We start from the raw sequence: 26272 nt of genomic DNA, 5'->3' as shown, positions 1-26272 counted from the left end.
TTCACGTGCTGGAGGATTAGGTACACGTGTCGCTTCCCCAGTATTCAAAAGTGTCATATTGAAGTCGTCGATCAAGTTACAAATTAAAGAAGATCGGTTGTCGTCGTACAGCGACCCCCATAGCGAACAGTGAGAGTTAAAATCTCCCAAAATCAAAAAAGGTGCGGGAAGCAATTCTGCTATATCAAGGAGTTGCTTCTGTTCAATCCGCGCGGGTGGGGGAATATATAACGAAACAAGGCAAAGGTCTTTTCCATTCATATTCGTTTGAATGGAAACAACTTCAATATTCGAGATCGAGGGGAGGTCGATTCTGAAAAAACAATAGCACTTTTTGATCCCTAAAAGTACCCCTCCACCGTGTGAGTCTCGATCTCGACGAATGATGTTAAAATCGTGGAAATTAAGTTGGTCATTTGAATTGAGAAAAGTTTCACAAAGCGCGAACGCATCACAATTGTATGTGTTTATCAAATGTGAAAATAAATCAAATTTGGGGATGATACTTCTGCAGTTCCACTGTAACACAGTGACAAAATTCCTAACCTCTTTCAACGTATTAGTCATCGAAAGATACGATAGCTGAAATGAGGGGCCAAGTTGCTGTGAGTTGCTTCAAAAAGGTTTTCACTGTTGGGAGAAGGGCAAGAAGAATGTTTTGAAGGGGATCTGGTATGTTGAATGTTTTAAATATCCAGTCCACAATATCAGAGAATTTTATGAACCCTGTTTCTTTTATGTCTTCTGATCGAGAAATGGGTGCACGAGGGGTTTTTGGTGCCCCAGGAAGCGGTGGGTACTCCTGGTTTGATTTGAAATTGAAACCGGGGGGTACTTGCTTCGGTTTTCCTTCACCGCTTCCTTTTTGTGTTGTCTTATTGGTCATTCCGCTAGGGGTTATCTTACGACCTTTACGAGAAAGATTAGGAGAGTTGAGCATTCTCCTCTTCCTAGATCCCTCTGGCAAGGCATAGGAACACCCTTCGACGGGATCGTCAGATGTACCCTCATCAGTTGGCAAAAAGGAAAAGATGTTTCCTGTCGAGGGTGGCTCAGCCCTCTTAAGCATTTCTGCAAAAGAGCGCTTTGATCGTTCCTTAAGGGAACGCTTAATTTTTTCCTCGCGCTGTTTGTACGCGGGACATGCCGGAAGGTCATGCCGAGTTCCCTCGCAATAAAGACACTTTTCAGTATCCCCACTGCAAGCGTTCTCAGCATGATTGCCTCCGCACTTGCTACAGCGTGCCTTGTTGCAGCAGTAGGTGGCTGTGTGACCTAACTGCTTACAGTTTTGGCAATGCATGACCCGCGGTACGAACAGGCGTACAGGTAGACGAACCCTGTCCAAGCGGACGTAGTTCGGCAGCGCCGATCCGGCGAATGTTACTCGGAAGGAATCCGAAGGGAGGAATTTCTTCTTCCCTTGTTCGATGGATACTGAATGCAATTGCTTGCTATCCAGTATCTTTACACTTTGCATCAAGGGGTTTTTAAAACAGCCAACTCCATGACGCAAAATGTCATCGACAGTGAGATTCCCCTCGGTAACCACACCGTCGATTTCTACATCCTTGGCAGGGATGTACACGCGATACTCTCTCGTGAAGAGCTCGTAGCCAGCAATTTCGTTTGCTTGCTTCAAGCTACTCACGACAACTCGCAGTTTGTTCGGCCTCACCTTCGTAATCTCGGTTACGGCCGAAAAATGTTTTGCAAGGTCTTTGCCAATTTGAATAATATTCAATGGCTTCTTTATGGGCCGGGAAAAAAAAAACATAGGGACCGCCAGCGGCATCTGGGTAAGCTTTTACCCGTACTTCCGGTACACTTGGTACAGGACTTCGCAAAGGGGAGGGCACAGGGGAAGGTAGGGGTGAGCTGATGGGAGAAATTTCAATTTCTTCCCCGTTTGTTTCCACCTCCAGGAAAAGTTGCACCTGCATGTCGTCCATTTTGCGGGAGCGTTACGCTCTACCGCACACAAACGGTAAATATTCGAATATAGGGGGGGAGGATTCAAGTAGTTGATGTTAAATTTTAAAAACAATTTTTCAATCTACAATGGATCAAATAAAAAAAAAAGACAGTAATACTAATTCTAATAACAATAGTAATAATAATAATAATAATAATTATAGTAATAATATTAATAATAACAATAATAATATCAATAATAATATTAATAATAATATTATAACATAGTAATAATATTGATAATAATAGTAAAAATTCTAAAGGTAATACTTCACCGAACGTCTAAGTCACGACCTCACGGCTGATAGTAGAATTAATCGAGCGTCTCCGCAGAACAAACAATGACGATCCAGCTTAGTGTTGAGACGCAGTGGCCGTGTCCTACACGCGACCTTGTAGATGCCACTTGTAGTTGACTTCCACTCGCTCGATCGTATGATGGTCCGTGCTGCTAGCGGGGTAACAGCGGTGCGGGAGAATTATTCTTGCTGATATATCAGCTGCGTATCGAATCACTGGCGGGGTAGCCTGCCCCTACCAGTGTGCAGATGTTTCTGCCGATATATAACAGGCTATTGTTATCGCGCAGCACAAGAACTAATCGACAAAAAAACACCCGTACGATAACTCGTGTATTGTTATTTTGCGAACTCAAACGGAGATAAACAATTTGCGTCTAATCGAGACGAAAGCAAAACAACGAATGCTCACGATTCGTTCCTAGTGAACTTTCCAAAACTAAATTTAAACGATTAGCTACGTGCAAAAGCAAAGAATTGGCTTTTGGTGCTATACTTGAACCAGTGAGCACCGACGTTTCAAATGCTTCTAATTTTCTCGTACAAATTTCTAATTCTTGTTCTACCGTATAAACCAACATTTGTTCATCCGGTCCCTGTTCTCGTTCTTGCTTCATGGCATCTCGTACCATTCGGCGTTTACGAGACAGCGAAAAATCATCTGTACACGAAATATTTCTAAGTGCCAGTTCTACGTCCAATTCATCAATTTCTGAAAAAACTACCCGCACTTCCAAATACTGTCGTTTCACATTTTCCTTACTGTATCCGTTCTCCATAGCCGAAGCCATGGTTCTTTATTCTTGATGCAAAACTGCTTCACCTGCTTTAAACTAATGGTAAGAAGTGCTGCAAATATTCTTTTTATCTGCTCCAAATTATCCGTACTAATTGAATGGCATTACAATTCACGGATGTATTTCGGTCATGCGTCGCTAACAACAGGTAATCTTTTCGCGTCAGTTATTCGTGCTAGATTCTAACAATCGGCCACGTGCTAGACCGTTAAAGGAGCAATCATGCATCTCATATCGAGACAAGCAACGACTTGTACTCGAGTCTCCCCGAAACACGGTAAAAATTTGCAAATCTGTGATTTGAAAATTTTTATTTCACGAGAATCGCCAATTGTAAGTTTGAGTTGCCTCACACTGCCCAGCTGGCTCACCCTTACGTTCTCAGGGTCGTAGCGTGTTCGGGGGGGACTCATTACTATGCGATGAAACCGTTCTCAATCAGGCAAAGCGGACCAACGAAAGATTAGCGGATAAGGGATTGGCTCTAATTTAATATTAAAGAGAAAAGTTCATTTTACTTCTTTATTCTGGACTTAAGTTTTCATGATGCGGTACCGTTCACGACGCGTTGGGGCCCATCGACGACATGCAGGGGAGGAGGGAGAGAGGTACGTACCTTGACCGATCAACGGTCAACCAATGATGGCGGCGCTTCCACGTTCCGCCGATATCTCGCCGTTTTCCTTCTGGGGACGTCTCGACGATCGCTATCCCGCTGAACTGGCGTTCAGATGTTTTCCTGGTCCGGGTGGCGAAGAGAAGTTGACGGTGGTTTCCGCCTGGTAATACGCACGGAACACTTCCGAGTTCTCCACGTTTTGTCCTCTTCCACGATGCAATCCGGTCCACTTGGAGACAGCCGGCGCTATCGTCTTCTTCTGCTCGACAACTATACTTTTTTTTTTTAGTTTTTCACTTTCAAATTTTCGCATGTGTCTTCTCTGATGGTTCGAACTCTAATGGTCCTCGTCTCCAACGTCTGTCATCTACTATCGACCTTCTCCCAATCCTCGATCTCCCTCTCTCTTCTTCTTCTCTCTCTTTTCCTTTACCCGGATGCAGCGATCATGATGTCATATATTTTCTTGCTTCATCCGGCACCTGGGTGGCGTTGTGTCAGGGTTGTTTTTGGTTAGCGGTTATTTTTATCGGTTGGGATATTTTTAGTGCGGACTATTTTGCCGTCTTTTGCCGTTGCGGTTTTTCCGGTACATTTCGCTTCTCGTATTTTTGTAACTGCCTGTAAGGTGTGGCCGCCTTCTGGGATTTCTGATGGCCTCTTGGGAACCACGTCAAAAGCCCCAACGTCTGGTCTGCACGTTCCGGGGTGGGCTCCAAAGGCCTCTTTTATTCCCAGATTGTCAACCGGCGGGAAATTCACGGGCTTACAAGCGGCAACAATACATAACTTTTTTTTTCTCGCAAATTATCGACGCCTAATTATGGAGTAAACTATGATGTTTATGTTAGTATGTTTAGTATAACTTAAAGCTATGTTAAACAAAAATTACAATAATTGGAAAACAAAATAAATTAACAGCTAACAACAATAATAATGAGCCAACCACAAACAAAACAAATATTTACAACTTACATACTACAAATAAAACAAATCCTTAATTGGGCCGATCGCCTTGAAAGCGATCGGTAACAAAGTCAACGTCCGGAAGCAATTGTAACAAATATGTATCTTTTTGAAACAATTCGTTGTTGTAGTAACATCAATAAAATATCATAGAAACAGTTTGTATACTCTAACAAGATGGAAAAAGTTAAAATAGTAGTTCAAGGCATGGCCGAAATATGTTTGTCTTTTTCTAAAGCGAACATATTTTGGCCATGCCAAGTTTTAACAGCTATTCGGCCATTGCGCGCTAAACAAGAAGCAGCTTGTGACAATTTACAGGTGATTACTTATCACATTCAACGATATGCAGTTTGCTGAGAATGCCTGTCAAACTGCAGTCAAACCCAATCTTTTCATTTTTAGATGCCTGAAATTTACAAAAATTCACAGTAGAAGGATGTCCTCCTAAAACCTACTATTTCAACTCTAAAAATACAGATGATGATCTTAAATATAATTAGTCCGAAATATTTCCATTCACGGCTCTAAATATAGAGGTGGGCCAAAGTAAAAATGTGATGGACCAAAATATGTTTTTAATACTTCGTAAAAATTTTAATATTTCTAGATATTTTTCAATATATTGCATTGTTTAACGATGTATGTTAAAATAGACACTTAGCTCCTAAAAATGGTTTAATAAAGTAAGTATTTATGTTGAAAAATTGTGTTTGTTTTTAATACATTGTGCGATCACTTCCCAAAGCTGGTCAAAATACCCCTGTTACCCTATTATTAATAGTAAAAATATTGCGTGTTCTTAAAGGACGAGAAGGAGTATAAAAGTTAAGAGTTTCCAGCAGATTTGGTGAATTGACACGTTGTGAGGTTATATCGTTTAAAAAGGTAATCATGGTTGTTTCTCGTCGTTTCTTCAGAGTTTCGATATTAATAAGCATGCAGCGAGATTCGTAAGAAGGGAGAGGATATGATGCCCAATTGAGTTTTCTTAATGCAAAAACCAGAAATTACTTTTGAACTGATTCAATACGATTGATATGAACTTCTTGATATGGAGACCAAACTATACTGCAATACTCTAGTATTGATCGAACATAGCTCACAAAAAGAGTTTCAATTGTGTATAGGTCCTTGAAATGATAACTGAAACGTTTAATAAAAACAAGCATGCTGTTGGCTTTGTTGATTATTGTGTTATAATGACTCACGAAAGTGAGTTTCGAATCGAGAATCACTCCTAAGTCTCTCATGTTAGTACATCTCTCTACAAGTTGTTGGTCTATGTAATAGTTTATAGTTTGCGTTGAAAGTTTTCTTGTATATGATATTACATTACATTTCTTGATATTTATATCTAGTGAGCTTTTCAGACACCAAGTATAGTCTGCAACTGAAACAATTCGAGGCATAGATTAAAATTTGATCTGGTTAAGTAAAAAGGTTACATCATTAACGAACAAAATAAATAGTAAGGGCCCTAAATGTGATTCTTGCCGAACTCCAGATGTTACCTTCACTGGATCAGAGAGATGGCCTTTGAAACGGACAACTTGTGTTCTGTTCGTCAAATATGATTCAATCCATTTCACGAGTTGGTTGTCCAGTCCAATGTGTTTTAGTTTGAAAATCAGTAATGTTATATCGACTCTATCGAAAGCTTTACTATAATCGGTATATAATGTTTCAACGTAGTTACCTCTATCCATTGCAGCAAGTGTGAAATTAACGAATTCTAATAAATTAGTAGCTGTGGACCTTCCTTTGAAAAAACCATGTTGGTTGATTGTAATACTATTTTTCACCTGTTCGAAAATTTGTTTATTAACGATTGATTCATATAGTTTAGGAATACAAGAGATGATTGCTATGCCGCGATAATTTTTAATATCAGAGCGTTTACCTGACTTAAAGATCGGGATGAAAATGATTTTTTCCACATGGAAGGGAATTTACCTGTTTTGATTGAAAGGTTGAAAAGCCAAAACAGTGGTTTTACAAAAAAAGAAGCAAATGTTTTTAGCATAGATGATGGAATTCCATCTGGCCCAGCACCCTTAGTTGCATCTAGGGATACTAATGATGTTAATATTTCTTGAACAGTTTTATTTTTAACTGATACGCTATTGGTACATTCAGGTAAATGCGTGAAGTAGTTAAAATCTCTATTTTCATCCGGGTTTTTGTAAACGGTCTGGAAAAATTTCGCAAATTGGTTGCAAATAAGCTGAGAAGCGGTACTTTCGTTTCGTTTAAAATACATGAGTGATAAAAATTATTAGTTTTCATTTTTTCCTTTGCAAAACGGTAAAACTGCTTTGGATCAGATTTAATATTACTTTCTACCCTAGAGTTATAATTCTCATAAGCTAATGAGATTTCTGCATCTAGTTCGCTGCATATGTTCTTGTATCGTTCCAGATTGGCCTCACATTTATGGTGTTTGTACATTTTATTTTTGTTTTTCAAGTTTTTGATCTGTTGCGTTTACAGTTGCTGTTTACAGTGATAATGGGTTTTCAAGTGATCATTAGAGACAGTGGTAATTCGCGGCAAAAAAGTTGAAAATTCGCGGGTGGCAAAATAAAAAATATTCAAAATTCGCGGTTTTTTCGCGGCTAACTTTTCTTTAGAAAACGCCAAATAAAGTGCCCTTGGTAATATAATAAAAAAAACTGTTATATTTAATTTAATGTAGGTACTGTAATTCAACCGTACGATTCATGATTTCTTTGCAGTGAGGATTACTGTGTTAAATTGTTTTCAATCGTATTCTGGTGTCTGCAGGCACGTATTATTCAAGTTATTCTGACTCACGTTGCATTTCGCATCTACTGAGTTTCCGGAAATCGATAATTTTTTTTGCAAACCGGAAAAGTGCAAGAATACTTACCAAAATTATAATGTCAATCTCACTGTTGCGTATTTTTAAAAATGCGAGAATGGTTACTACTTGAACTAAATTGGTACATCTTACAACTTCGATTTTGCGCACTCTGGGCTGTCATGCAGGGCCCCAATCGCCAAAATCTTTGCTCGAAGAGGATCTAGTAACTGAGCCGGCCGAAAACAATTCAACCCAGGTAGACAAAATCTCGTTGGAATCATGCCTGCAAACATGCCTTTGATGATGAATATGATATTCTTCGCTCGATCAAGACAAACGAAAACCTAAGAAACAACTAAAAAGACTCTAATAACTAATGAGGTGTAGAAAAATAAATTTTATTCGGATATTAATGTATTTTAATCAGTGCTGATAAAAGTCATTTTCCCCAGCCAAATTCTTCGAAAATTACAGCCAATCATTTTCAATTTTCACTTTCAACTATCGCAGCACTCTTTCAGATACCGTCTGTCTACGAGTTGTATCAAAAGTGCACATCCCAGTAGCACTCAAACCAGTGACGTCATCACTTGCGATCCTCGATCCCGCCAAGAGCTATAAAACTCCGACTACCACAGCAGCGGTACGGATCAAATATAGCGCGAAACCAGGAGTTGGAGTCCAGTTGCCAGTCAGTCACGGTTAGGAAAGGGTCGTTCTCGCCGCACTATGGCCTTCTTTTAATGTATAAATTAGACGTGAATAAAATAGTGTTAATTAGTTTAAGGTTAATAAAGCGTGTAGTCACTCAAACGGTGTTATTAGTAACCGATCACGGACCCTATCACGGAACGGTGGTGAAGCGTCACATACAGCGGTGGATTTTATTTCGATGTTGGGGAGCTGAGTCACGTCCACTTTTGGCTATCGGACCCCCATAGGCGGCCGCAGATCCAGCACCCTATCACCATCTGCCGGGGTGAGATTGTGCCAAAAAAGGATACATTTTTGTTCTTCAGCTTGTAGTGTACACATTAAGGCAATGAGTTTGATCCAAATCACGTCAATGCACACTTAAATGTTAAATTAACGACTGCCACAAATATGGTTAAGTTACAATAAACTATAATATTGCTAAAATTAAATGAACTTTGGCCTAATCTCACCCCTTCTATGGGGTGAGATTGTGCAAAAAACAAAAAGTTGAATTTAATACCTGTTAAATAAACAGTAGTGTATCTACGAATAATTCACATGAATAACATGATAAAACAGTAAGTATAGGGACGACCATAAACAACGTAGACTATTAAGGGGCTGTAGGGGGTTGACCAGAAACTACGTTTCATATGAGTTATAGAAAAATGTATGACTGTATCAAATCGATATCTGAAGTAACCAGTTATGAGAACATGGCTTATGGACAGTCTCTGGCGTCTCCAGGTAGCTTAGAAAGGGAAAACGTTAGGACATAAAGCCTGAAAAGACTTTTCGTTTAAATTATTATGTGTCATTGACCACTGTATATTCCATTGGAGATCTCGGAAACGGCTGGAAACGTTCCCACAACCCCCCTTCCTCGCTACAAAAGTCATCAGTTTATTTAGAATAGGTGTAAAAATTTTTGTTACATTTCATAAGTAATATCAGTCATTGTGAATTTCCATCTAACAGTTGTTAGCTTACTGTTCTTAAGCTTCTAGTCATTATTTCAAATATTACCATAGCTAGCCAACACACCCTATGTGAACAATGCGAGTGTTTTGGTGTATACTGATATAATTTTGTCGTGAATGTGAATTCCGCACACTGTACCGTTCATTATAGCTTGGCACAATCTTACCCCAAAAGGGCTCGAAATGTGTACAATTTGGAAAAACATTATTTTCTGAGTCAACACGGGTTCAATGCATAATCTTTTCTCAACACGTTGGAGACGACATCCTAACGTACCAACTGAGCAGTAAGTTGATGTGATTTCTTGATCGGGTGCCTGGGACATATTTGGATAACGTTATTTGCGCATGTTATTTACTGTGTACTTTGAAACATTATTTAACCCTCTAGTGCCCATATTGATTTTCAAACGGACTTCGATAAAATCACTAAAAACTATTATAAACAATTTTTAAGTATTTATTGAAGCTTTTCGAAACTTCGACTGAAGCCCGCCAAATGGCGGCATTGGGCACTAGAGGGTTAAGTGAAACAGTTCACTGATATTATCTATATTCCATTTGAAGTTGTGAATAAACGTGACATACGTTTCATAAAGTATTGAATTTTAGGTATTAGATTCTAGAAATCTCAAGTAATTTAACATACAAACATTTCCCGTTTTGGCTCAATCTCACCCCCGTGGCCTAATCTCACCCCGGCAGATGGTACACTAGATTTTCGTCCTAGTAACGTGCTGTTATACTCAGTTTAAATATTTCGCGCGCATCGTTCGAATCCAACCAACTGATCTTACTGTTCCTTCGTCAAAGCGAAAACGAAAAGCAAACAGCAAGCGTTATCAAGAGAAACGTCAAAATTGATCCAAGCAAGAGTGAATCCAAGAGAACAGTGGTTGAAATGTATCCTCATTTAACACAAGCGTTCGTTTGCTCTGTTTTTGTTCTTTAGTGCCGGTTTGTTTTTGCTTAGCATGAAGGAAAACTGTGTGATTGAAAGCCGGTAAGGGTTGCGGTTGTATCATTTTATTCCCTCATTTTCAAAAATTTGCCTATTGAGATTTCGGCAAAACCGGGAGAAGCGGTGGTTGTTTCTTGTAGCTGGTGGCACGTCGTTTTTGAAATGGATGATACAATTGCTGTGACGCAGAACATCTACAGAGCAATTCCACAAAAACGGGCAACCAACTTAATAAACCATTTTTGATTTGCCTGAAACTTTGCAAAGACGTTTCTTTAGGCAAAAGATGCCATTTTGTACTATTGGTTGAATTTTTTGGAACACGACTCAATTTTGAGAAGCTATGGAAAATTAATATTTTTGGAAGGTATTGATAATTACAAATATTTTAAGGGCCAAAACGGTTTGTTTGATCAGTGTGACATTTTCGGAAAAGTTGTAGATAATAATTTATCTTTCCGAAAAAAATGTACACTCTAAAAGAAATATTTTTTTTTTGAAAAAAAAAAAGGTTAAAATAATTAATACTTAACAATTTAGAAAAGCTCATTTTTTTAAATCTTTTTGTTTTAATCAAAACTATGTCTGTTAGTTGCGGATGTTGCTTCTTCTTTTTCTTAAAAATACCATGCATTCAATTATTTTTTGTGAAAGGACAATACTCAGAGAGAGAGAGAGATAAGCGATGAAAAAACCGTTGATTTGGCAACTAGGTTTCAGATATCAGAGGTGCCAGATCTTTTCCAAGATGGCGACTACCGTGAAAAACCGGGAATATCAGGGATTTAAATTTTCGATCAGGGAAATCAGGGAATATCAGGGAATTTCAAAAGTCATCAGGGAAAATTTTAGAGGCTTGTAAATTTTTTACGGAGTTAGTTCTGAATTGGATTTATTAACAAGTCATTAAGTAGTGTGCGCATTTTATGGTAATTACTACGCTTTGTTATAAAACCAGTGGTTAGACGAGATTTTTTTCTTCGGTTTTTTGCAATTACTCCCGAACTATTGACGCACCGTCTAACATCGCCTGAGCAAGCTTCACTATAGCTATTGTCATATTCCAGTAATCAAAAATGGTGATTACTTTTTTGCAACCAATTAACAGAAGACTCAAATAAACAACACGCAAAACTTTTCCTTATTACCTTAGAAGCAATAGCGCAAAATTGCTTTTTAGGTAACAATCCTATTACTAAAAAGGCAATAAAATTCTTCCCCAGTCAAGTAACAACACATACTGTCATATATTTAGCACGTGTTACGGGAGTACGACTATCTAATAATGGTCGTTTCAACCACATGCAAGATTTTTTCTATCAAAAACAGCTCCCTTTCCATCTCAAGTAAAAGAAAAAAATCACACACCGTCGCATATGTTGCACATGTTACAAGTTTCTTCAATCTCCAATTCATCCGGTGAGCGTGTATTAGTTCGCTCGTTGTATGCATATGGAGTAGAGGAAGAATATGACAAGAGCTGCCAAGCAGCATTTTCCCCGTCATAGAGTATGCAAACGTTGATGATTTCAAAGACTTGAAATGCGTCTTTAAATGACATCACGATCTGTAAACTGCGTTAGAGAAAAACAAAAACATTCGCTTTCTTGCAAGCTATCCAAAACACATACTCATTGGTTCATGGAAACTCATTTGCACCTGTTTGAAAATACAAAACTCGTGCCCATCCAGAACAATATTCGCAACTTCGGCAACTTTGTTCAGACAGTATGACATATATTCATTTCATGTAAACACTGGGGGACGAAACGAAACTGTTTCTAATTAGACATTTGAGGTTGATGGGTGAGATTCTCATTATGTGTGGATGAAGGGAGCAAAAATGAATCTGATCGTTGCATCAATACAAATGCAGCGAGTGAAGTCTTGCTGACACATGCACTGCGGTGCTTGGCTGTATGTTCTCCTGCAGAAACACATACAAGCGTATGCCCGTCATAATTTTTGTTACTTTTCGGTTATTACTATTTGTGTATAATGCGCAGTCATAAGACACAATAAGTAATAAAAAATTGCCCTAAAGTAATAAAATGTTCCCCGTTTGCGTTGGGTGTACACATGCAAAATTTGCCTAGAAAACAATATCGATAACGAATTCTCTCAACTAACATAGTTGATCGAGACCGCTATTAGCCCCCAGGCTAAGCGTGCGATATTGTTTCACCCAACGCAAACGGGGAACATTTTATTACTTTAGGGCAATTTTTTATTACTTATTGTGTCTTATGACTGCGCATTATACACAAATAGTAATAACCGAAAAGTAACAAAAATTATGACGGGCATACGCTTGTATGTGTTTCTGCAGGAGAACATACAGCCAAGCACCGCAGTGCATGTGTCAGCAAGACTTCACTCGCTGCATTTGTATTGATGCAACGATCAGATTCATTTTTGCTCCCTTCATCCACACATAATGAGAATCTCACCCATCAACCTCAAATGTCTAATTAGAAACAGTTTCGTTTCGTCCCCCAGTGTTTACATGAAATGAATATATGTCATACTGTCTGAACAGAGTTGCCGAAGTTGCGAATATTGTTCTGGATGGGCACGAGTTTTGTATTTTCAAACAGGTGCAAATGAGTTTCCATGAACCAATGAGTATGTGTTTTGGATAGCTTGCAAGAAAGCGAATGTTTTTGTTTTTCTCTAACGCAGTTTACAGATCGTGATGTCATTTAAAGACGCATTTCAAGTCTTTGAAATCATCAACGTTTGCATACTCTATGACGGGGAAAATGCTGCTTGGCAGCTCTTGTCATATTCTTCCTCTACTCCATATGCATACAACGAGCGAACTAATACACGCTCACCGGATGAATTGGAGATTGAAGAAACTTGTGACATGTGCAACATATGCGACGGTGTGTGATTTTTTTCTTTTACTTGAGATGGAAAGGGAGCAGTTTTTGATAGAAAAAATCTTGCATGTGGTTGAAACGACCATTATTAGATAGTCGTACTCCCGTAACACGTGCTAAATATATGACAGTATGTGTTGTTACTTGACTGGGGAAGAATTTTATTGCCTTTTTAGTAATAGGATTGTTACCTAAAAAGCAATTTTGCGCTATTGCTTCTAAGGTAATAAGGAAAAGTTTTGCGTGTAGGATAAGTACAACGATACACCGTGCCCCAGTGCTGAGTCGAGAAAATTTCTAGCTTGAAAAGATCCTCGACTCGATCGGGAATCGAGCCCGATATCACAACCGCGTGGGAGAGCTAGTCGACCGACATCGCTAAGCACTAAGACTAAGAAGACTCAAAAACTTGCTCAATAGTTTGAGTGTGTTCATAACTCAAAATATAGTGAGTCCAATTAAAGACGAAGTCTTATCAAATTTCTACCCCGGAATTTTTGCCAGCAGAATTAATTGAAACTAACTTAAGTGAGATTACATCTAACATTAAAATTTTCAAAAGTATAAAAGCAGTTTAAAGTTCTCGAGAAACTCTCAGAAACTGTTTTTAAATGATCATTTTGCCAAATTATGGAAAAATGCCAAAAATACTCAAATTTTAAAGCCGGATAAGAAACCAGCTGAGGTTTCAAGTTGTCGACCAATCAATTTATGATGATACGAGCTAATGAATCTGAAGGTTATTCAAGTGGAGCTGCTCGTCTTTATATAGAAACAGCATTCGACAGTGTTAAGCATTAAAGGTTTGATCGCGAAATTGTTAATTTCTAATTTTTTATTTTTTACAATCAAGATTTTAAAACTATTATTCAACTGATCCAACCAGAATTCCAAATCTGATTGATTTTCTTGTCAAAGTAGGTGTGTCTCGAAAAAGTTAATTGATAACACTGTTCCTGTGAATTTGGGTGCCCCTAGACTTTTTGAAAATGCCTCAAGTCTTCAGGAACTTCAATAAAATTTTCCCGTTAGTAAACGGAAAAACAACGAACACGGTGAGCACTTTTAAAGCACTTCTATATTTACCACGGGCACCAAAATGAACAGGTTAAAAAGCTATAATATTTCTAGGTAGTTATTTGAGCTCAAGGACAACTTTTTGTTCGCTTTTGTCGTCCAGTGTAATTTTTATTTTCAATTTTATTAAACTGAACGTGTTTCTCAACAAAAAATATTTTTGTTCAAGATTCTAGTTAGCAAAAGCGAAGCTAAACTGTTTCAATTACTGGTGGGAATTTCAGCAGGAATCAGTTCAAGTCTGATTCTTTTTAGTAGATTTAGGTGGAAAAACCTATGATAGTCTTAACTTGAATCAGTTTAAAATAAATTTGAATAGTCAGGGGAGAAATTAGGAACGTCAGGGAAAATCAGGGAATATCAGGGAATTTATTTTTGGAAATTGAGTCGCCACCCTGTTTTCTCAAAGCGCAATGTTGACTAACTGTTTTATTCGACTCAGGGGAATTTATCTGTCAAATATCGTGTAACCGTGACCGACATATTTGGCTACAAGGCGTCCAGTTGTTTTGGTGTTTGTCATTTTGATCGAAGTTAAATTTAGTAGAATTGAAACGTTCTTTTTTTAACAAAACTCGAGAAAATGCGGAAAATTTTTATTATTATTGCGTTGCGTAATGAAATTTTGTGGCAACAACCTGTATTTGGCTGAAAGTAATGAAGTTTCATTGCCACACAGGTAATCTATCAAACGTCATGGACCAACAAACTTCATGGACCAGAGTTGATCTGCGATAACGCACACATATATGAACTTTGACAGCAGTAAATCCTTATTGATTCGACTCGTATAACTGATGGTGACGGTGAAAGTCCTGGGGAATAATGAAGTGCATCACAAAAACCGTGAAGATGTTAAATTTTTTGTTTATGTTTAATTTTATACACTTTCATCATTGTTTTGTAGACCATACAAAGGGTTTGTGAACCACCAGTTAAAAATCACTGTGAAGAAGCAACTTTGGAGCATTCTCAATTCATTGTTTAGCAATAGAACATGAAAAAAGTGTAAAAATAAATATATTCTTTATTGAACCTTATTGCAATGCCACTCAATGTGTTACCTTTTTTGTTCGTTTGGCTCGGATTTTGACATGTTCGTTTGGCTCACAACATTCTTTTCGCATATCTCTCCCTCTGAGTATTGCTAGTTTTGTCTGCATCGCTCTCCCTCCTTTATCACTTGCTTGGTCATGTTGCCTGTATCTTTTGTCAAATTCGTTTTCGCGGTGAAGCTACACTTTTCCGGACTACACTTTGCAGCTTTAAATAAAACATTTTCAGTGTAGTGGCATTGGTATGCGTAATAATGGGATAGCTGTCAATTTGTTTTGTTTAGGTCATTATCGCCATCGTCATTTTGTCTCGTTTCCATTTCATATGTCCATTTCGCAAAGTGCTGAAAAAAAACGTGTGAATGTGTTGGTGACTTCCTACACTCTGCTTTTTTCGGGTGTAGTCCGGGACAGAAAAAGGGTAGTCAGAGACAGAAAAGTGTAGTCCGGAAAGTCAAATAAAACTTTTACGGTGTCAAAAGTGTAGTCCGAGTGTAGCTACACCGCGAAAACGAAAACGACATATGCATGCTATAGCGTTTTTCACCCACCGTTCCGCGAAATGCACTTGTGCTATCTTTTTCAAACCTATAGTTTCAAACCGCACACAAATAGGCCCTAAGTTTGATTGTTTGTTTGATAAAATTCAACCATATAATCCACTTAGACGGGGTCCATCCATCACATTCGTACACGGCACACACAGTTTTTCTATAACGTACTATAACGCCGATACCCGCATAACTGTCCCATACTGATTTTGGTCACTTTTGAGTTATCATCGGGAATCGTTCGGGAACTTAATTGTTATCATATTTTCTGGAAAAAAATTAAAATTGATACTTTTGTATGGAAAAACATGGAAAAAATACCAAGTTGTTTTTGTCCCATATTAAAAGTACCCGCATTACAGTCTCACTGCATAGTGGTACAAACTGCAAACATATAATTTTGCTCCAGATTAGTGTATATCAGATTATTTTAGGCATGTAGAAGTATGTCACTTAATTAACTAGACTCATGTTGTTTCTCTGTAGTATAATCTACGTTGCCAATGATACTGCCGGTTGCTGGTTGAATTTATATGTGATGGGACAAAATATACGTACTTTTCAAATGTACCCGCATATTTTGTCTCATTTTGTCTTTTTTTCAAGTTATATAACGTAAAATCAAATCCATCCATGTTTTTTTTTTTGTTTTCAACGATAAACTTGTGCTGTCATGGAACTGTTATGGTCATTGGTTCTGGATGTAATTGCTGGAAATCCGAAAATTCACGGATAATATTAAATCGCCGTTTTCTCAACATGTTGTTTTTCATTATGGGACAGTTATCCGGGTACCGGCAGAATAACACTGATAGTTTGTAAAGTCAAACTACAGGAACCGCGTACTGATTGTTGATCATGTTGACGGGTCACTCTTAATTTGACAAAAGCAACACTTCAAGAAGTGAAGTAAAATTTCACAACAACGGAGCCAATCGCACCGGATTTAAAATAGACCGGAACGAGCTTGTTCCGATTCACAACCGAACTGGACCGAAATCCGGACGCAACTTTCCGTTTTAATTTCGCACATATTGATCAATTGAGAGCGTTTGTTTTTGACTCGATAAGCAAGCCTGAAAAAAAGCCTACTGAATTTGCCGAACATTTAAATTATTATAGTAGTTTAAATTTTTTTTTCAATTTTTTCGCTCCCACATTTGGCGCCCTCCAATGATTGACGAGCAGACGACCGCCTGCTTTGCCTTCGCCTTAACCCGCCCCTGACCATTGATCTAAGCATTTTCCGACCGGTCGGCGTACGCGATAAATTTCGTCCCTCTCAAATTTATTGAATAAAAATCTTTTTTTTATGATTTTACAATGAAATCAGAGGTTTTATCACAGGGCGTCGAGAGAATAATCCGGCTTCAACGGCAACGTCGTCTGATTGTCCAGCTCGCGACCAAGAGCTGCAATTCTTTTTGAAGGATAGTTTTGACTTGCAGGATGATTTTGTAGGATCTTTTGATGCATCTGTTGATCAAAGAGTCCTCCCTAGAGGTGATAGAACGAGGTCTTTCTTTTTTGTGTTCAACTGGAATCGTTTCAGTTGTCCATATTCGGAGCATAACCATGATATGGTCGAAATTTTTATTTAATATTTGTAACAAATCGTTTTTTGTGACATACCATTCACATGGCATCATGGATTATCTTCTTTCGTAACTCCGATCCGAGGTTGTCGGGAACAATTTTTATGTTCGGCATTGCAAGTGATACAAAATATACAATCATTGGGATTTATCAAGGTAAAAAGCAAAGCCTTGGTGCTACATTACGATTCGGAACTTGACCTTCTGTTTATTTAAACACAGACTTATCAAGGCAAAGCTAATTATTATTACGTACCTTTTTTCTACAAGAACTCTAATGTATAACTGATTCGTTTTTGTATTTATGTAGGGTATCGAACGTCTTCGTCAGTGGTTTTTTTCGGCAGTTTTTCTGCAGCAATCTTATGCAAAAGGGGGCCGAAGAAAACCACTGACGAAGACGTTCGATACCCTATGTCAAAAACAGACTGCTATGCCGTCAAATACAAAATGATTCTTTTGTTTATGTGTCTATGAAATGAAGGTCACCAATGTTTAATATAATGGAACGATTGCTGTTGCAAATGTTTTGTCCATTACTGTATAACAGTTCTCTGCAGGAAATTGTAATTTGGCGATATTGGTAGGATGGAAAGAGGCTCGATATAGTACAGCAATAGGCTTGAAACGGAAAGGTAAAACTCACACATAAGCAATAGAGGAGGGTGTCGTTTTATGGAAAAAAATGAAACTTGATAGCCCAAAGCCAGAACCAAGTTTTTTTGTTCCAATTGGTACCCCAAACAATCCTAAATTCATCGGGAGTCGATTGGTTTTGTCTCCGCTTTGCGCATTGCATTCCAAATTTGTATAAAGATTATTATTATGGAAAACCTATTTTTTTGCATTTTTCATCTTAGAGAGCTCAAAATGGCCTAGACCATGCGTTTTAAAACTTCAAAAGATAGGTTTTTTGATTTTTAACAATTTTGCCGAAGACACTAAGGATCCCAAGTAACACACGTTATTATAGAACAGTTGGGATAACTCCTCTAATACAACCTTCAGTTATAGATTTCAGTTGACATGACCTTTTCCATGACATCTTTATCACCAGAAAAGCGCAAAAATTGAAGGCTACTATAACAAGTACTGCTGCTATATGAAGTATTGTATAACTTCATGAAAGCAAGCCAACTTGTGAGACTGAAGCTGCAAAAAAAACATCTCGAGTACCAATACCATAAGGAAACTTTCAAAACAGGTTATTGTCAAGTTGTAATTGTAAACTAATCAAAACATCGTTGACGCAAGCATAAAACTTCAAAATAAAAAAAATTGCAGAACGGCGCTGATTTATATTAGGAACAATAAGAAAAGTGATTATGGCGTTTCGAATAATCACCGGAAAATAAGAAACAATATTAGATCAACGTTTCGATGCTTGTAATTCAAAATTCTACGTGCGCGTCAAATTTCATGCTGAAATATTGTGTTTTACTTCTGAAAAAATCATACGCCATTCATTGGATACCGTTTTCTATTTGTCAATAAGTGGAAAACAGATTAAGCATTACAGAATGTTCGCTGATTTATTTCATTGCGAAGAGTCAATTTACCCCACCACCGCATAGGCTTAGTTCGTAAAAACTATCTGCCATCTCTTTCTTACATGCGTAGTAAATCGCAATGTCGTTTTTCTCTTGGGTAGATCTGCACTGACCCAGGGCAATAAAGAAATTCGCGCATTCGTGGATCAGAAGTCGCCATAACAAAGCGCATGCGCAAATGCGTTGCTATGACAACATTTACCCAGCGCATGCGCAAATGTATTGTTACGCGCAGTGCAACTAGATCGACAATCGTCTCGTCAGTGGCACTTTCAATTAATTATAAATTGATTGTAAAAAGCAATGTACAACCTTTCAAGATGGATTGTTTCTTTAGCTTGAATATTAAAATTGTTTTCGCATAGTTTCAAAATTATCTAGACTTAAAATATAACAAAGCTAGAAAACATTGTTAGATATACGGTAACATAAAATAAAATGATATTGGTTGCACTGCAAGCGTTTTGTTGATCTTTTCATGGCACATTTTGACCCACCTCGAATAGTTTTATTGATATCGTTCGAATAATTTTAATAACAATTCGATCAAGTAATTTAGCATTGGCTGCTGAATACTAAGACCAACCGTAAGGATAGCACTTTGCAGGTACGTAGTATTGTTATTAGGTTTGTAATATTGAACTGGTGCGGCTGCCCCGGCTAGGCATATCATACACAGTTTTTCGAATAGTGTAAACATCTGGAAGACAGGGCATCACTGCTGAGTGCGCTTGAGTGGTTTCTGTATCATCTGTGATATTTGTTTATTTTCGAGCTGTAATACTGCCACTAATTATTCAAAATGTAGCAAATCTGCATCTACACACTTAGTTTCTTTTACCGAACTCAGCAAACTTTTTACTGAGTTTTCAACAGCTGAGCCATCAGTAATCTGTAAATCAGTAATTTGTGCATTTGCTTGACGAGCGTTCGGTATTTTTTCATTGTGGCTGAAACGTCAAATAAAGAAGATAGCTCAGCAAAAATCTACAAAGCGTCCATCAAAAGTTGCTGCATGAGTCGGCATTTACAAAGCTGATGATTCGTCACAAATTTACAAGTGTTCCGCAAAATGCAACGTAAGCTTTTTCCCGGTTATAATAATATAGATAAATATGAATGTAACTATTCCTATAGCTGCTATTGCAACCGATGACTAATTTTATACAGGTATTTCGGATTGTTCAGACCATTATACTGATGTTTCATGCACATTCTACAAAAAATAGATACGTTTTATATCATGGCGAATATAAACTTTTTATTAAAGCCTTCATGTAAATTAATCTACTGTGGTGGTAAATTTGAAAGCACAATACCGCTTTTAGAGTTTTTTTGTCCAAATGGCTCGTAGAACACTTTAAATAACACAGCCACGAAACTTTTCTGAAAATCTGAAGATGGCAGACTTCTGATGTGCGATTCTGTTATGACAGATGCAGAAAAATTACCGAACAGTATAGTAGAAAAAACAGAAGTTCAGTAAAACAATTAGAGATTACTCAGCAACATCTGGATAAGTGCTGATAGATCGTTAAATATTTACTGAACTATAAAAAAGTGCAAAAAATATTCAAGTTTACTGAAGAGGTCAGTAATGTTTTTTGCTGAGCTCGTCAAGTGAGTTTTAATTGAACAGTATTTCGGCAAAAAAGTTAACCGACATCAGTAATTTTTCAGGAAATTACAGAATGATCAGTAAAATTTCAAGTTTACTAAACGCGACCGTAATATAAATTACCGAACAATCAAGGCGGAAATAAGTGTGTAGTGAGGATCATCTTCATCATGACATCGATGGACCCGAGCTTGCTTTAAATGCTTTAAATGCTTTAAATCGTGCTTTGACTCGTGATTCATTAAGCGTGGAACGGCCTTTGTCTTCTTTTTCTGCTGTTACCGCTGTCGGCAACATGCTCAGATGTATTCGCATGCATTTTGTGTCAGTGAGCGTAAAGGCGGACGACTTCTCCGGTTGTCTATGTATTGGTACGGTGGATCATTGTTGTTGTCGACTGATGAAGTAAATCTTACGCGACTCGGAATGGGCATGGCACCACGATGTCGACACATTAAAAATACTGCCGTTATCTGAGAGGTAGATCTGATCATGTTAAGGAAAAGGTAATGATGTTCAATATTGCAAGTAGATAATACCCACATGGAATTTCGGTGAGTACAAAACATAATTGACATACACATAAAGGAACTTGTCATCCTCTATCTATATCGTAATAATAATTTCATCGCTTCGTTGAACATTCTGGCAGCACTTGAGTTAGACCAAAGCCATAGCTATAGTAGTTTTGCTATACATGTTATCGAAGATGTCACACATACACTATTAATCATCTACCCTGATTTCGCTTTATTCTTATAGCATATGTCACCACCATTGGAATCCACAGATTTTGTGAAAATTTGCAGCAAACAATATGATTCTGCAAATTCTATAAACTGTATGTAGGTACATATGACAGTATAAAGGTGTTGTTCAAGAATCTATGTATAGTATTAGTCGTTTACCACCTCTATACGCCCCCAGCACTTACACGCGCAGAGGCTAGCATACCAGGGGCACCAGATATGCAATAATTTTGCGAGGTACAGATTTTTGGAGTCCATGTGCGAACTACGCAGACATCTGTTGATTGGGAGATGTTTGCGGTTATTCTGTAGTTCCTGCGGATCGTTTTTAGAGTCTCTTTGGAATATGCACAGATTGTTGCACACCTTTGCCGAAGCGAGCGCATTTTTTTCGAGCCGCAGATGGCTCGTTCTAGGTTTCGTGCAGTTAATTCTTTTTATTTAGTTTCTCGAGCGGTCGCGAATTTACTCGGGAAAATCTGGCATCTCTGATGTCAATAAATTGCACAACAGTAAACAAAATGAAAATCGTGTCGAATAAGGATAAACTAGTGCAATAGCAAATCTTGGATCCCGGAATGTATTTTTATTCTTTCTTTTGACTACAAGGTGAAGCAGGATTAAACCAGCACCGTGGTGAAATTTCAAGTGAGTCTGGCATCGAATCTAAAATTACTTTAGCCTAGAATCGAAAACTATGCTCAAGTTATACCTGGCAAAACCCATTTAATTGTTGTTCGTGTGTTTTCAACAGGCATCCGTGACTAATCTTTCTTCAAATCGCTCTTAAGTTGAGTAAAAAACTGAACGCAAGCGCGAGTGAAATGGACAGTAGCAGATCACGGGTAATAGTTAAATGCAGTGTGCAAGTAGATGAGTAAACAGCCGACACAAAAAATCGTGAGCAGGTGCCTTGATGGTTGTTTTCCTTGATGGATAGGCGTGAGTCACATTGATAGACATTGAATATTATATGAATAATATAGATAGTATGGATAAACATAAAGTATACATATGTAAAAGTGACTGTCTGTCTCGAGAAGCGACAATCGTCCTAGAATATGGGTTCTGGATCAAAATCAACAGAAATAGTTAAAGAAGAAAGGTAACTTGATTAACATAACATCACAACAAAAATTACATACTGAAGCGAAATACATAAGGTTGTAAGCACATCTTTGCAACCCTTTCAAAGTTGACAAGGTTCATCTGGGTCCATGTTTAAAAAAGGGAAAATATTTTTTCTTGCCTTATTAATTATAAAATAGAGAATAAAAATACCTCAATCGCTACAGTCGGATTCATCTATATCGTATATCTCGTCCAACTTTTTAAGGAATCTTTCCTTTCTTTATTTTGTGCTAACTCAATCCACTGATCGTAATTCAAATTTCCATACCTTTCCATCGTCTGATAGATACTGTCCCATCAGATAAAGCTGGGCCTGCATGCTCGTAAGTGAGATGCTCGTAACCGAGCAGCACAGCAAAGTGGAAGAGTTTGATGTCATAATGGGTCATAATTTGCTAACATTGACTAAACAAAATAGCTGAAGTTGTTTCAGTAAACATGCACAAGGTTTATGAGAGTTTGGAATGCAAGTTTTGCTACTAACCAGAATCGATGCTAACTATTTTTCGATTTTTCTAGCTTTTGAATAGTCGTTTTATATATTATTTTCAAATTATGGCTAGTTTGGCGTTTTGTTGCAAATTTGAGACTACGTTTTGGCAAGTACGTGTACCTGCATTTTACAAATTATTAGGGCTTTGGATGCATGGAGCTTTGCCAATTTTTGTATTTGATAGATGACTCTTGCGTAGACAAACAAAAGAGAATCGACGTGAAACGCCGCGTCCCTACGCGTCCACATCGGTAGGAAGGAATAGAGCGGTCGTGCATGATGCTTCGGTTCTGCCTTAAAGTCAGGAAATCGCTTTTTTAGAACAGACGAATGTCGTTAGTCGACCTGTTAAGCAGAAAGCCAGATCTCCGGGTGACCGAATATCTAGAGACTTCGCGTCGATACCTTTCATGAGGTCGCATTTTCTACAGATTGGTTATAACCGTGTTATAATTTTCGGTATGAAGAGGGTCCATCACGAAGAAACGATAGGAGTGGCGAGGCGTTAACGTGGACTCAACTCCAGTAGCTTTCGTGAAATCGTGTAGTCAGCTGAGATAAATCAATGGGAGATTCGTTTCGGTAGTTGCATAATGACTTCATAAACAGATGTCCGAATGTCACGTCGATACCTTTCATGAGTTCGTGTTTTTCTACAGATAGGTTATCAACGCGCGTTAACGTGGACAGAACTTCCGTAGCTCTCGTAACATTGCGTAATCAGCTGAGATACATCAATGGAAGACTCTCTTCGGTATTTTCGCGACACGATATTTGTTATCATGAACCCGGTACTCGAACTCAGCGCATCGTTTACCAAAGCGAAACCTGCTGCAACCCTACCCATTTCTCCAACATCCCAGTGATTTCTCGTGGAAGTGCAGAGGTGTTCTCGGCTTCCAATAAAGCGAGTATCACGTCAACATATTCCTATACACACTCCTTCTTTGACCTGCATTCGGATGCGGCCGGCGCTGGTATTGCCTACCAAAAAGATAAGATCACCAGTTTTTACACATTGAGGATGAATGTTAGTCCCAAGCATCATCCATTGGTTCTTTGTGTAATTACAGCTGATCTGGCAATAACGGAGTAGCAACCGCGGGCGGTCAATCATGCTCATGCTCATGCTTAGTGTAAACATCTGGAAGTCAACTTGAAAACAAGTTCCATTCATGTAATAGTAATTGTTCGCTATTGAAAAACATCTCCAAAACCAGAAAAAACGAGCTTGTTTTCGAAATGTGGTTGAATCACTGATGAAAAACAACTTCTCGCAAATGAGGTATTTTAAGTTGTTTTCTGTGCAGTTTTGATAACATCATAAACACAAGTTACAGACTAGCAGTAGCAGTTTATATTCAATAATCTATATAATACAATTATGCTATAAAAGAACATCTCGAGAATAAGAATATAACAACAAAAGTTTACAATTGCACTTATAGTACTCTTATATGACTACTGTCATTGTCATTCTTTTCTAACATGTTTTGTGTGTTACTCGGGGAGCTACAATGTCCATAAAAAATGCTATAGCTGCTCAAAATTGAATATATCGAACTGAATGCTGAAAATCATGTTTTCTGCCAACACTACCAGTGTACCGCCGTCAATCAGATTTTTATGACCCCGTTGCGCCCTGAATATTGACCATTTTTTTTTACTTAGTCCAGCTAAGTGTATAAGCTCGATACAACAAGTTTTTTCTGATGGAGATCCTACTGAAGCCGGTACACTGGTAGTGTTGGCAGAAAAAGTGATTTTCAGCATTTAATTCGACATACTTAACTTTGAACAGCTTTAGTTTTTTTAGGAACATCCTAGATTTTCAATGTCTTCTGCAAAGTTGTTGAGCATTTGAAATACTTTAACGTAGCACATCACTGAGCTCACTAGAAAGAGAAATGCAAAAAAGTCGGGTTTTCCATACAAATTTTCATATAAATTTAAAAAGCAATGCGCCAGGCGGAGACAACATCAATCGACTTCTGATAAGTTTAGGATTGTTTTGGGCCCTAAAAGAAATTTGATTTGAATTGCGGGGTACAGAAAATACCTGGGCAATATCACAATTGATCAAATGTCTCTGATCGCAGTGATGAGTCCACGCAGAGAAGAAAAATCACTCATGTGTCAGATGATGTAAGAACAAACAAATACATATTTTATGTAGAGTGGAGTAGTATTGTGTAGGTGGACGGAATGTTCAAACTGGTTAGGCTTGGCATTATGTAAAACGCGATGATCTGTCTATAACACTATGAATACAATAAGCCATCATAACAGATTTTGTTTTTACTTTTTTCACTTTTTTATAGTGATAAATCATTGTTTCCATTAATATTTTTTCTTTCCCTATTGGTCTTATTGTATTGATTGATATTATTTTTATTATCATCATTACTATTATTATTGTGATTGTTGTTGTCTTTCAAACGAATGCTCTTTTTGTTCGCACCAATATCGAACTGTTGTGTCCTGCGAATGCCAAACATCAATAGCATGGTAAATAAAATATAGAAGAAATACGGTAAATACGGCTGGGCGGCTTTGATAATATAAAATATCTGCAATGATTTAACTATGTACAAGGGAAGCTCGCTTTGGTGCTGTAGAAGTAAAGATATTTGTCAATAATAAGTTCTAAACCATTTAAGGTAAACATACATATTCTATCCAAAACATTGGTACGATCATTTCACTAAATTTCATTATTTCGTCAGAGAAACCGCTCATTTCGGGAAGCACTAAATTACTTTGGGTTCGTGCACATTGATCAAGCGGAATTCCAAAAGAAGGATCAGCAATTATGTAACTATTATGTTTATCTCTATTAGGTGCCATTCCAGATATTTTCTGTGCCCTTGACAGATTACGAGCAAAGTAATGTGGACTGGTTGCTGCTACTGGAAAACCTATAAGCAGGCAATATTAATAGCATTTTTTTATGATACGATTTAATGACGTACCTAAAAGGCATTTCGACATATCAGTTATACCATTTTCTAGAGAATCGCTTTGGCCTTTGTAACAATCTGCTGTAGAATTTGGTAAGCGATCATAAGAATCATCTGGTAATATGAATTTGTATCCAATTAATGGTCCGCGGTGCACTTTCATCTGAAAATACAACGGAACTGCACGGCATAACGTACGTCGCCAATAAATGAGCACAGAGCTTTCATTCAGATTCTGTTGATAAGAAGCTCCTTCAGATGCATTTACTATCGATGCAAAGCAGTCTCCGTTTTCAGGAATAAAACCTGGAACTGTTTGGCGACTTCTGTAAGTATTAATCATGAAAAACTGTTCGTTTCCGTGCTGTTTTCCATGGCGGATGTTAACGCGATCGCTGTAGTCCTGATACATCTGAAATAATACAATTTATGCGTTACAAATATGTTAAAAGTTCCAGTCATCTGGAACATAAACAGTACAAATGATTT

At 37.8% G+C, this 26272-nt stretch overlaps 1 protein-coding gene across 4 annotated transcripts in view; it reads right to left on the bottom strand.

Annotated features, from left to right (window-relative positions):
• Positions 1 to 24200: 24200 nt before the first annotated feature.
• The window catches only part of LOC129725616 (scavenger receptor class B member 1), a 253463-nt gene continuing 251391 nt past the window's right edge, over positions 24201 to 26272 (bottom strand). For all 4 annotated transcript variants that reach the window (XM_055681651.1, XM_055681649.1, XM_055681652.1 and 1 more), the window contains 3 exons: positions 25796 to 26195; positions 25494 to 25741; positions 24201 to 25435 (listed from right to left, as the gene is read on the bottom strand). In XM_055681651.1, the coding sequence (XP_055537626.1) occupies positions 25139 to 25435; positions 25494 to 25741; positions 25796 to 26195 (945 nt within the window). In that variant the 3' untranslated portion in view covers positions 24201 to 25138. The remainder of the gene's footprint in view (positions 25436 to 25493; positions 25742 to 25795; positions 26196 to 26272) is intronic.

This window comes from Wyeomyia smithii, chromosome 2 (genome assembly GCF_029784165.1).
Source record: "Wyeomyia smithii strain HCP4-BCI-WySm-NY-G18 chromosome 2, ASM2978416v1, whole genome shotgun sequence".
NCBI classification, from domain to species: domain Eukaryota; kingdom Metazoa; phylum Arthropoda; class Insecta; order Diptera; family Culicidae; genus Wyeomyia; species Wyeomyia smithii.
This window is presented reverse-complemented; position numbering and strand designations above follow the sequence as displayed.